This window comes from Eleutherodactylus coqui, chromosome 5 (genome assembly GCF_035609145.1).
Source record: "Eleutherodactylus coqui strain aEleCoq1 chromosome 5, aEleCoq1.hap1, whole genome shotgun sequence".
NCBI lineage: Eukaryota > Metazoa > Chordata > Amphibia > Anura > Eleutherodactylidae > Eleutherodactylus > Eleutherodactylus coqui.
In genome coordinates, this window is record NC_089841.1 from 270855621 (window position 1) to 270868079 (window position 12459).

Consider the following 12459-nt stretch of genomic DNA (forward strand, 5'->3'; position numbering starts at 1 on the left):
GGGCAAAAGTGTTAATTTGGAGAGAGAAGGGTGTTGAAGCAGAATATGACCTCTAAGCCTGCGTTCACACAGGGCGGATTTGTCGCGGAAATGTCGCGGTTTTGCCGCTTCGGTTTTGCCGCAACATTTCCGTTTCTGCGGCAAATCCGCATGCTATGGCCAAATTTAGACGTGGTTTTCACCGCGTATTTCTCAGGCCCTTTGCTGCGGAAAAAAACGCTGCGGTTATTTTGGGAGAGGTGCGGTTTTTGTTGCTGATTTGCTTGCGTATTTTACTAGGTGCAGATTCTAAAAAAAACTGTTTCCTGTGAGGTCATCGTTCCCACCCATTTCTGCACAGGGTAGGAAGAGCTTTGTATTTGTGGCCATTTTGTCAGCAGACATGGAGGGAGGAACTGTCCGGCTGAGCCGCGCCTACCAACGCAGACTGATTGCCTTTGTGCTTCTGATGGATAGAGAACAATCTGAAAAGGTGAGTGATTTGTTTTTATGGTCATTGTGTGCTTAGTTTCCTTGTTGTTTGTTGATGCATTGTGGACTAGAGTGCGATTGCGGCCATGTGCTTTAACCCCTTGAGTGGCGGGTTTCCTACCACCCTGTCATGCCCACCAGGGCAGGTTTTTTAAAATGGTCTAATCATTGAATTTCAACTAATTTTGCAGTTGCGTCCCAAGAGCCATAACTTTTTCATTTTTCCATTGACATGGCCATATAAGGGCTTGTTTTTTGCGGGACAAGTTGTGATTTTTTTTTAAACGGGGGAGGAAAAAAAGAAATGGGGAAAAAAGAAAAAAAGGGGCCATGTCATTAAGGGGTTAAATAATGTATTAACTTCCTTCTCTGGGTCATTACGACGCATGGATACCACATGTGAGATTGTATTTTTGATTTTTTACAAAATAAAGGGAGACAAGTGTTTTTATTATTTTTTTAAATAATTTTTTACCTTTTTTTTTTTTTTTTTTTTTTTTGTCCCTTTAGGGGACTTCCACAGGTATCCATCAGGACCCCTGATCACATTCCGGGGGTCCGATGGTGACAGCCCTTTACATGCTGCAGTGACAGCCCTTTACATGCTGCAGTCACATAGACTGCAGCATGTAAAGGGTTAACACAGCAGAAATCGGAGGTTTTCTCTGATCTCTGCTGTTAGAGCTAGTACCTAGCTGTCCTCTCACAGCCAAGCACCAAGCTCTCCCTGCCACAGAGACCATCGGCTTGCTTCTGACAAGCCGATGGTCTCTATGGCAACCTGTAAACAAAGCAGGAGGTTGCCGGCACATCGGCAATATCTTTTGCTGGTTTTTCAAAGTCCTGCACTGCTTTATGTGGGTCTGTGCAGGCAGAGCACACTGTCACAGCTTGTGGCATTGTGCTCTGCAGCTCCCATAGTGATACATAGCCCGGAAATCTTCCGGGCTATGTTGCTATGAGCAGTGGAGCTCGTCCCGGAAAATTTCCGGGCGTGCCACTCAAGGGGTTAATTCATGTGCTTTAATTCATGTGCTTTAATTCCTGCTAATATTCTTTTACAGACTGATCGTGCTTCCCGGCGTCAGAGACGCTATTGGGTTCATCCCCTACTGACACAGAGGGGGACGAAGGGCCATTTTGCAAGCCTCTACCAAGATCTTAAAAAGTAAGTGAAGTGTAGCATGGGAATCGGTTTGAGGTTGCGCAAAGAATTTTTATTAATTTTAGCCCGCTCTCCCTTTCTCTCTCTCTGCAGCCATCCGGAGAAGTTCGTAGCCTTCTGCCGGCTGCCTATGGAGGCCTTTGACCGCCTTCTGGAGCTGGTGCGCCGGGATCTGACCTACCAGGATACGCAGATGAGGAAGGCGATCACTGCAGAAGAAAGGCTGCTCATCACCCTTCGGTAAGTAACCGTTCTTATCGTGTCACTGTTGTTCTATCTGTAATGTAATCTGTGAGTGTACAGCCAATTGTTTTTTTTAACTTTATTGTTTCCGTGATTTTTGCGCAGTACCAGTTTTTATGCTCTGATTGCTCCGGCAGTAGGACGTAATGCTATAGCATTACGTCACACTGCTTTTTGACAGCTAGGCTATCGAGCACCCCTTTTATTAGCACCACGCCCATCATGACACCTGCACGGCTACCCCGATCTCACCGGGCGGGTGGGTGTTTGGTTGCCCGTGCGTGGCACCAGAACAGCATCATCTTGTGGCTGGTTGACTTCAGATACAGTGTCAGCAGCGAGATTGTTGAACTTACCATACCAGCAAACTTGGGCAACCTTTGTTGTGCACCGGCAGTGAACGGGACCAAGTTACCTTCCTGAGTGTAGCAGGAACATGTTTGCATTTTCTCATTCTCTCTCCCCTTTTGTTGTGGATGGGGAGAATGGAAATCTGAACCATGTGTGGCGTGGAAAGTGAGAATTTCACCCCCCCCCATGTATACCTTTCAATTGCAAATCTTATTTCCTTCACACGAATTCTACTGCGTTCTCCAATCAATTTCGTGTTGAGAACAATATCTGAATACTGTATACATAGAAGTGTTGATGTAATGCAAGTCTTCATTGTGTACTAACTTTTGTTTCTCTTCTCTGCTTCTTTTCAGCTTCTTGGCCACAGGAGAGAGCTATGCATCCCTGCATCTCCAATTTCGTGTTGGTAAATCTACCATCACCAAAATTGTGAGGTGCACATGCAGCGCCATCTGGCAGAAGTTGCAGCCCATCGTGATGCCTTCACCTACCGAGGACACTTGGCAACGTGTTGCAGCAGGCTTTCAAGATGTTGCCAAATTTCCTAACTGCATAGGCGCTGTCGACGGCAAACATGTGCGTGTGCTTCAGCCAGCCCACTCAGGCTCAAAATTTTTCAATTACAAAAAATTTTTTTCAATTGTCCTGATGGCGGTGGCTGATGCACATTGCAAATTTGTTTGCATCGACATCGGCGCCTATGGCAGCACTGGAGATTCTCGGGTGCTGCGAACTTCACAGATTGGGATGCAAATTCTTCGAGATGGCGTCACGCTCCCAGCCCCACAACCTTTCCCGGGAACCACACATCCAGTCCCCTTTATGATGGTATCGGATGAGGCTTTTCCGTTGATGCCAAACCTGTTGCGCCCATACCCGCGAAGATGACTGAATGCCCGGAAAAGGATTTTTAATTATCGGCTGAGCCGGGCACGTCGTGTGGTTGAGTGTGCCTTCGGGATTATGGTAAGTCAGTGGAGAGTTCTAGGGACTACCCTACCACAGTTGATGACCTTGTCAAGGCATGTTGTGTTCTTCACAACTACCTCCGGGACTATCGCCCCGAGGTAGATGTGGAGGAACTCGATCCTGCCTTTGACACGGTCATCAACTGGGGGGGAGGTAGGACGCCTGCTACTGCAGTGCAGGTACGAGAACTCTTCACTGACTATTTCCTTAGTCACGAAGGCACGGTGGTGTGCAGCCCTAACTGCAGTGTGACCCTCCCCCGGCGCCCAGCCCCAGAAGGACGCGGAAAACAAAGTACGTGGAGAAAAACGTATTTTATTAAAGGCACAAAAGGTCACTCCACCTTTAATTTCACATTTTCAGAAATTCTTCAACCGTTTGCATAATAAAATGTGTTTATATTTCAAGAAAAATTTTGTTCCATTTTTTTCGCCGCACAAAATACATAAACTTTATTGTAAAATTCACGAAAATTGTTAGGCTATGATGGTTTTTTATTAATAGCTAAATGAACATTGCATGAGTTGAACCGTATCCTTCTTTTCAGCGTAGTTAACGATTACCACTACATGAATAGAACAAATTTAGCATAAGCTATGGAACCAGTTTTGCAAGCTTGACGGCACACCATAATGTAGCGTTACATTAGCCACGCACCGGGAGTGCATCAAACCACTTTTTCTTTTCCTTGCTACGTTTTTTAAAACACGTTCATCCAGACACAATTTTACATCCCTGTCGGATAGCGGTATTGTGTGTTTGCTTTATATTTCTAGCAACAAATAAGGAGGGCCTGTAGTTGCACACATTTCGCACGTGGTAACGGTACACTGTGGTGTAAAGTTTTTCTCCGTCACGGGCCAATCCACAACCAGTTTAGCTTTGGCCACACTTGACGGACATGCCGCAAGCGAAAATGATGATGGGGACAGGCACGCAGACTGCCCCTGCTCTCATCACCAATTTTTTTTTTTTTCATGCTCGAACTCTGCTAACATACATTAGACTAGAGCGAGCATGAAGATAGACAGGAAAATAAATAAAGGAAAACAAAGGACAATGAGTCCGAGAAGGGATTTACCCCAACCTTGGAGGACAGCAAGGCAGCGGAAAAAAACACGCGCAAACACAGTCCTTCTCGTACAGTGGCACAGCCATCGAAGAACTTAACGGTCATGCCACTGACGGGAAGGAATGAGTGCGCCTAGTCTTTTTTGCAGCAGAGCACATAGTAGCCGGCAGTGAGCGATGTTAAGAAATTGCAACCCCAATCTTTCCCATGACCATCCGTAGGATTTCTGGGACACCAGCCAACTCCATGCAGTGTGAGACAAGGCAGCATCACAACGGAACCAGCACTTTCCAATGGTAGCGTCTAAGACATTGCAGTTATCCAAAGTAAACGTTTGTGATCACTGCAATGTCGTATAACTAAAAGAGCTTTCTCCTACACTGCATTGAGATGCATTTGGTGGCGAGCACAGTCGCGCAGTTGAGTGTTGCGATGTCTGTTGCAGAGGGCTGTTCATCAGTGAGAGAAACGACGATTGTGACGGGGAACCGCCAGAGACCGTGTCGCCGTAGCCAGTGTCAGGAGAGCCATGGTGCATGGGGTATACCGTTGTCCTAGAAACCCTGGCAGGTTGATCCGGGAAAGATTGGGGTGCAGGCAACATGCGGTTTGAGGGTTGTACTGGAAAGGCTGCATTTTTCATTGCCACAATAATGGCAGTGCTATCGGCAATGGGTCTTTGAGAACCAAAAATCTCTAACGCAGTGTAAAGAACTGGCGGAATAGTCCACTGACGCTCCGAGCTCAGTTCACGAATGCGTGACGCAATGGTGGTACCCATTGTGTCCCACTGATCCTCCGTCTCAGACCGCCGAAATAAAGACAGCGCCTCTTGGGTGGCATCTGGCTTGTTATTCTTCCGACGCGGGCGAGCCGCAACGCTGCGGCTCGTCCGCTCGGAACTCACCTCCCTGCTACGACATGCTCTGCTGGCAGGGGCAGTAGTATTGCCACACGACACATTTTGTTCCCCCACTTCCGGAGTAACTGAAGTGGGGTTCAAATCGGGCGTGCTACGCTGGCTGTCTTCCAAGGCTGGGGTACCTTCTCTGGGCTCATCATCCCGCGACTCCTGTCCCGGCCCATCTTTGTCGGGTGAAGCGGTTGTGACCGTGGGAGGCGCGGCCGTGATGTTCCCGCTGGATCTGTGGACGAAACAAGAGTACCGTTTAGAGACATAGAACCTCAAAATGCGACGCCATCGAAGCCGAGCTAGCTAAGATATTTGCACTTACGCATGCAATGCTCGACTTGTTCTGAGGAACTGCAGTATGTCCTGGTGTGGACACTTTTTCTTTGACGGGGACATGCCGCTTTTTTCACAATCCTTTTCGTGTTTCTTGAAGCGGTCCCGAACAGACCGCCAACGATTCTTGACGTCTTTAACTGCAAAATTACAGATGGCAATTAAACATGGTACAAGCAGTCTGCAAAAGGATGCAATCCACCGACAGCCGCAATAAACAGTGTGGTTAGATGCAGTACAGTTCTAAGTACATCCAAGAAAGAACCACCAAAGCGTTACCAATAGTGTAAACTTACGGATTTCACTGTGGACGGCAGCTGTAGCGGAGTCCCAATCGGGATACATCCCTGTGCAGACCGCAAGCCAGGCGTCCGCCTTTAAATCTCGGTCACAGTAGCCCGGCTCGGCTGGGTCCCAAATCTCAGGCCTACTTTCAACCTGCAGGGGGAGGAAAGAAGAAAACAAGTTGAATAGCATTCCGAGGGGGGTGGAGATGGTTGTGTCAGCGGCCACTACACTCGCCAATGTTATCATCCTGGCAACGTTGATCCCCATTCGCTGATACCACGCCATTGTCCGGAAATGTGCTTGGCGACCACAGAAAATGGTTTTTGTCCTGTGAGTAAGCAGAAAATGGTTACATTTCATTAGATACACAACATTATTGCATACTAGCGCACAATTGCAAGTCGCCAAAAATATCAACGAGGCTCACATCTACACGTGAGATGCCGAAGGGTGAGCAATAAAAGGATAAAAAGTGAAGAAAAAAAATTTTCAGCTTCCTATTTGTAAGTTAGGGTAGGCAATGCAAAAAGGGACAAAACGCGTGGCCTCGCCCGTGCAAAGGAATGCCATGCAACCGGGTGGGGGGCCATATAATGGTGGAAAGGACCGACTTAACGCCAACCGTGCCCCACGAACAGTTACGCCATAATTGTGGAGCAAAGCAAGGGAGCAAAAAAGCGGATAACATGCGTTGCAATGCAAAAGAAAAAGGACGCAAAAGAGCGCGAAGCGGGCAGGAGAGAGCAAAATATGGTGCGGTGGAGCTGGACGCGTCTTGCCTACAATGATTGGCGAAGTAGTGCATTACCTTCTTTATCCGAGGTTGAGGATTTTCCCGCTGCTCGTGTCGCTGGGTTGCTTGCCCCGCTGGGGGTAGTGGTGGTGTCTCCGCGGGGGGTTGTAGTGGTGGTGCCTCCGCTGATGGCGGTGCTTTTCCCGCCACTGACGTGGTGGAGTTTCCCGCCTGTGGCCCAGTATTTTCCCCTGGGCTGGTGCAGCTGCCAATCGCTGTGGTGCCGCTGTGGAGCGGTATGGTGCCGCTGTGGAGGGGTCTGATGCCGCTGTGGAGGGGTCTGGTGCCGCTGTGGAGGGGTCTGGTGCTGCCGGCAGAGCTCCTGCTCGCTGCTTCCACTCTCCATGAAGTCCAGGCTGAAATGGCGCCAAGCGGCTAAAATGGCCGCTAAACCACTTCCTCTGAACAAACTTTATTGCCCCTCTTTTCTCATGCGAAGAATCTGCTGCGGAACCGCTTGGAAAAACCGCTACAAAACAAGCAATAGCGGTTTTCATTGCGGTTTCAGCTGCGTTCATGGGGCCCTATGGAAAAAAAACGCTGCGGAAACGTCGAAAGATTGGACATGCTGCATCTTTCAAAACCGCGACGCAGTTGCTTATCCGCACTGCGGCTCTGCGGTAAATTTTACGCCCTGTGAGAACGAGATTTTGGTCAAACACATTTGCACTGCATTGCACTGCAACCGCGACGGAATGGCCGCAATGCGGATATGCAACGGCAAACCGCGGCAAATAAGCACCAAATCCGCCCTGTGTGAACCCAGGCTAAGGCTTCAGTCAGACGGGTGTTTTCTATGTGGGCATGTTTTGTGCGTTTGCAATACATATCTATATAGAACCAATGCTCTTCAATGGCAGCAGTCACATGTCCGAATTTTACATGCATATAAAATTCGCACGTACAAAAGATAGAACATATGGGTGGCAGTGGACTTGGTCATGTGTTCTTTTTGTTACACGTGCAGTGCGATCTTTTTTACACGCGAACAAATGCCCATTTGCCTGAGCCCTAATAGGGAGACAACTGCAGCCGGAGAGACTGCCGAGCTCAATCATTACTCCACAAACTGAGTTTTCAAGGCAGGACAGTAATTTACAAACCACTGGTTAAACAAACGAAAGAACAAAGGCAACTACAGAGGTGCCACAACCACCAATTCTGGTCTACTTATGACTCCGGTTTGATCCAACGAAGCCTCCTCTATGTGATTTACCACACAGGACGTTTTTATGCCTGACAACTGCCAGAGGGAGCCTATCATTCCTCCTGTCTGCTTCCTACAGTCAAGCACGATGGTTGATCCATCATCTCACGGTTTTCTGCAGGACCCATCGTCACCCAATGTTGCAGAGTTTTCCTTATGTTTTTTAGAGGCCTAATCTTTGGGAACATATAACGTATTGTAAATAGAGATGAGCAAGCACACTCGTCTGAACTTAATGCTCGCACCCAAGGATACTAAGGGAACTAAGTGACGAGATAGCTAGGCCGCTATATCTAATATTTCTAGACACTATCAAGACCGGGGTAGTACCATTGGATTGGCGCATTGCCAACGTGGTTCCAATTTACAAAAAAGGGAGCAAAAGTGAGCCTGGTAACTACAGGCCAGTAAGTCTCACTTCAGTAACGGGAAAATTTTTCAAGGGGATTCTGAGAGACGCCATCGATGACTACCTCAAGGAGAACAAGGGAATAACTCCTCACCAGCATGGATTCACGAAGGGTCGCTCATGTCAGACAAATCTGATCAGTTTCTACGATGAAGTAAGCTCTAAGCTGGACCTGGGAGAGTCTATTGATCTCGTATATCTGGACTTCTCTAAAGCTTTTGACACCGTGCCACATAATAGGCTAATATACAAAATGAGGCAGCTTGGACTGGGTGAAAACGTGTGTAAGTGGGTTAAAAATTGGCTCAATGATAGAAAGCAGAGGGTGGTAATAAATGGTTCGTACTCTGATTGGACCACAGTCGCTAGCGGGGTGCCACAGGGTTCAGTATTAGGCCCCACTCTGTTCAACGTATTTATCAATGACCTGATAGGGGGGCTGCACAGCAAAATATCAATATTTGCAGATGACACAGAATTATACAATATAATTAATGCAATGGAGGACAATGTGCGGCTACAAACGGACCTGGATAAGCCGGGGGCTTGGGCAGGAAAATGGCAAATGAAGTTCAATGTTGAAAAATGTAAGACTATGCACATGGGCAGGAGAAACGGATGTCACCAATATTCACTTAATGGGGTACCACTAGGGAAAAGTGATATGGAAAAAGACCTGGGGGGTACTAGTGGATTGTAGACTAAACTGGAGTAACCAATGCCAGTCAGCTGCTGCAAAGGCAAATAAAGTCTTGGGGTGCATTAAAAGAGGTATAGGGGCGAAGGACGAGAACATTATCCTTCCATTATATAAGGCACTTGTCAGACCTCACATGGAATACTGCGTACAATTCTGGTCACCGGTGCTCAGGAAAGATGTTACAGTGCTGGAGGGGGTTCAAAGAAGGGCAACTAAACTAATACATGGAATGACGGGACTGGAATACCCAGAGAGGCTATCAAAATTGTGATTATTCACCCTGGAAAAAAGATGGCTAAGAGGTGATCAAATAACCATGTATAAGTACATGAGGGGACAATACAAGGATCTCTCCCAAGATCTGTTTACACCCAGGACCGCGACGGTAACAAGAGGGCATCCACTACGATTAGAGGAAAGTAGGTTTCATCACTCACATAGAAGGGGATTCTTTACTGTAAGAGCAGTTAGACTGTGGAACTCTCTGCCGGAGGAAGTGGTGATGGCAAAATCCATAGAGGAGTTTAAAAGGGGACTTGATGTCTTTCTGGAGAGGAAGGACATTATAGGATACAAGTCTTAGGTTAATTGTCAATCCGGGTATACAGGCAGGTAGGAACTATTAGGGGTTGATCCAGGGAACAGTCTGATTGCCATTAGGGAGTCGGGAAGGAATTTTTTCCCCAAAAGGGCTAAATTGGCTTCTACCCTTGGGGTTTTTTGCCTTCCTCTGGATCAACACAGGAGGATAGACAGGATGGACTAGATGGACATTGTCTTCATTCAGCCTTACATACTATGTTACTATGTAAGATGCTCGTTACTCGAGACGAACACCACACGGTACTCGAGTCAATTGCATTTCCTTCCCCGCATGTTTAGCACCATTTTCTAGCCAATAAACATGTGGGGAAGGCATTACCACTTCCTGCTGTGACATGCCAGCCCTCTGCCCGCCAACAGCAGTGAGTGGCTGGGCCGATCAGGTGACCGCGAAGTACTTAGACTAGGATCCTGTCTTCAAGAACCCCAACGGTCCTTCTTAGGGCTACTCCACATTGTGTGTATTACTGTTGTTGATGGCTGGGAGCAGTAGTGCACCAATTTTTTTTTTTAAGCATCTCGGGCTATGCAGGCCATTTCAGCTATTGCGTTCTCAGTCTGCAGTGTATCACGCAGAGTTTAGGGACACAGTGATTTCTATAGGGAAAGTCATACAGCCCCGATCCTCCGTGCAAGAACCCCAATGCTCCTTCTTAGGGCTACATCTGACCGTGTGCTTTACAGTTGTGGCTGACTGGAAGCAGTAGTGCACCAACTTTTGTATTACGTATCTAGGCCTGTTCCCAGCCTTTAACTTATAGCGTTCTCAGCTATAAGTCTATACCACTGCCTCTTCCCCTGTGCCCCAACCTGGCACACAGATCCAATGCCCCTCCCAGGACACAGGCACGAGCGCCTCCTGGCCTGCACCCACACCCTCACCTCCACCGTCCTCCACTCCATCCAGCAGTGTCTCTCAGCGCAGCGTTCAGCTGTCGCTAACACAAGCGTTGGAGCGAAAGGGAAAATACACCGCCACCAACCCGCATGCACAAGCTTTAAACGTGCACATTATCAAATTAATCAGCCTGGAGATGCTGCCGGACAGGCTTGTGGAAACGGAGGCTTTCAAAAATGTGATGGCGGCGGCGGTCCGGCAGTACTCGGTCCCCAGTCACCACTATTTTTCCTCGTGTGCCGTCCCCGCCCTACACCAGCGCGTCTCCCGCAACATTAATCTTGCCCTCACCAACGCGGTTACTGGGAAGGTCCTCTTAACCATGGACACATTGACAAGTACTGGCGGGCAGGGCCACTATATCTCCCTGACAGCACATTGGGTGAACTTGGTGGAGGCTGGGACCGAGTCAGAGCCTGGGACCGCTCACGTCCTACCCACACCCATAATAGCGGGTCCTACCTCGGTGCTGGAATCTGCAGCGTTTTATGCCACCTCCTCCAAACCCTCCCCCTCCTCCTCCTCCACCATGTCTACCTCTCAATTCAGAAGTGTGAGCATATCGCCAGCAGTCGGTAGCGCGCAGCACGGCAGCACAGCTGTGGGCAAGCGTCAGCAAGCCGTGCTGAAACTAATCAGCTTAGGTGACGAGGCACATGGCCCCTGAGCTGCTGCAGGGTCTGACAGAGCAGACCGACCTCTGGCTTTCGCCGCTGAGCCTCCAACCGGGCATGGTCGTGTTTTACAACGGCCGTAACCTGGTGGCGGCAATGCAGCTCGGCAGCCTCACACACATGCTATGCCTGGCCCATGTCTCCAATCTGGTGGTTCAGCGATTTCTGAAAAACTACCCACACTTGTCTGACCTGCTCGGCACGGTGCGCCGCGACTGCGCACATTTTTGCACCACGGACGCTGCCACCCTGAGGACCCTGCAACGTCGGTTTCAGCTGCCAGAGCACCGACTGCTGTGCGACGTGGCCACATGCTGGAATTCTACGCTGCACATGTTGGCCAGGCTGTACGAGTGGCGTAGAGCAGTAGTGGAATACCAGCTGCAACGTGGGCGGCGGAGTGGTAGTCAGCCTCTGCAATTCTTTACTGAGGAGTGGGCATGGATGGCAGATATCTGCCAGGTCCTCAGAAACTTTTAGGAGTCTACTCAGATGGTGAGCGGTGATGCGGCCATCATTAGCGTTACCATCTCGCTGCTTTGCCTGCTGAGAAGTTCGCTGCAAAGCATAAAGGCCGATGCTTTGCGGTTGGAACAGGAGACGGGGGATGACAGTATGTCGCTTAATAGCCAGACAACCCTCATGTCTATATCTCAGTGCGTTTTGGAGGAGGAAGAGGGGGAAGAGACAACTGGCCACACTGTAGAGGGTACCCATGCTGCTTGCCTCTCATCTGTTTAGCATGTATGGGCTGAAGAGGAGGAGGATCCTGAAAGTCATCTTCCTAGTGAGGACAGTGATGTGTTGCATACTGGGACCCTGGCACACATGGCTGACTTCATCTTAGGCCGCCTTTCCCGTGACCCTTGCGTTAGACACATTCTGGCCAACACGGATTATTGGGTGTACACCTTTCTAGACTCAGGGTATAAGGAGAACCTTTCCACTCTCATTCCCGAAGAGGAAAGGGGTACGAGAGTGATGCAATACCACAGGGCCCTGGTGGAAAAAGTGATGCTAAAGTTCCCATCTGTCAGCGCTAGTGGCAGAAGATGCAGTTCAGAGGGCCAACTAGTAGGGGAGGCACTTGAATATGGTGTGCTGTGCTGTCAGCTTGCTCACTTCATATATCTCACGATCCACTGCTTGCTCAAGCGGGTTCACCTGCCCCCGGTTCTGGGCTTTAAACAGCAAAAAATTCCATGCAGGAAAAAGTGTAATCCACGCTTGTTTGCAGAGTAAAATTTGTAATCTCCTTTTATTTGGTCATATTTTAAAAAGGCTGCACAGACCCTTCGTCAGTGGTAGATTACAAATTTTACTCCGCAAGCAAGCGTGGATTACACTTTTTCCTGAATGGTATTTTT

At 48.7% G+C, this 12459-nt stretch overlaps 1 protein-coding gene across 1 annotated transcript; it reads left to right on the forward strand.

The window, feature by feature from the left end:
* The first annotated feature begins 1487 nt into the window (after positions 1-1487).
* LOC136628976 (uncharacterized) lies at positions 1488-3121 on the forward strand. Its single transcript, XM_066605050.1, has 3 exons — positions 1488-1639; positions 1730-1876; positions 2587-3121. The coding sequence occupies exons 1-3, from the start codon at positions 1488-1490 to the stop codon at positions 3119-3121; spliced, it is 834 nt and encodes a 277-aa protein (XP_066461147.1).
* Positions 3122-12459: the final 9338 nt, after the last annotated feature.

What these genes read in the sequence shown, in the direction of transcription:
- LOC136628976 (XM_066605050.1), top strand. Translation starts at nt 1,488, where the DNA reads ATGTGCTTTAATTCATGTGCTTTAATTCCTGCTAATATTCTTTTACAG. An exon ending in CTCTACCAAGATCTTAAAAA is followed by an intron (nt 1,640 to 1,729) that starts GTAAGTGAAGTG and finishes CTCTCTCTGCAG; the next exon opens with CCATCCGGAGAAGTTCGTAG. An exon ending in AGGCTGCTCATCACCCTTCG is followed by an intron (nt 1,877 to 2,586) that starts GTAAGTAACCGT and finishes GCTTCTTTTCAG; the next exon opens with CTTCTTGGCCACAGGAGAGA.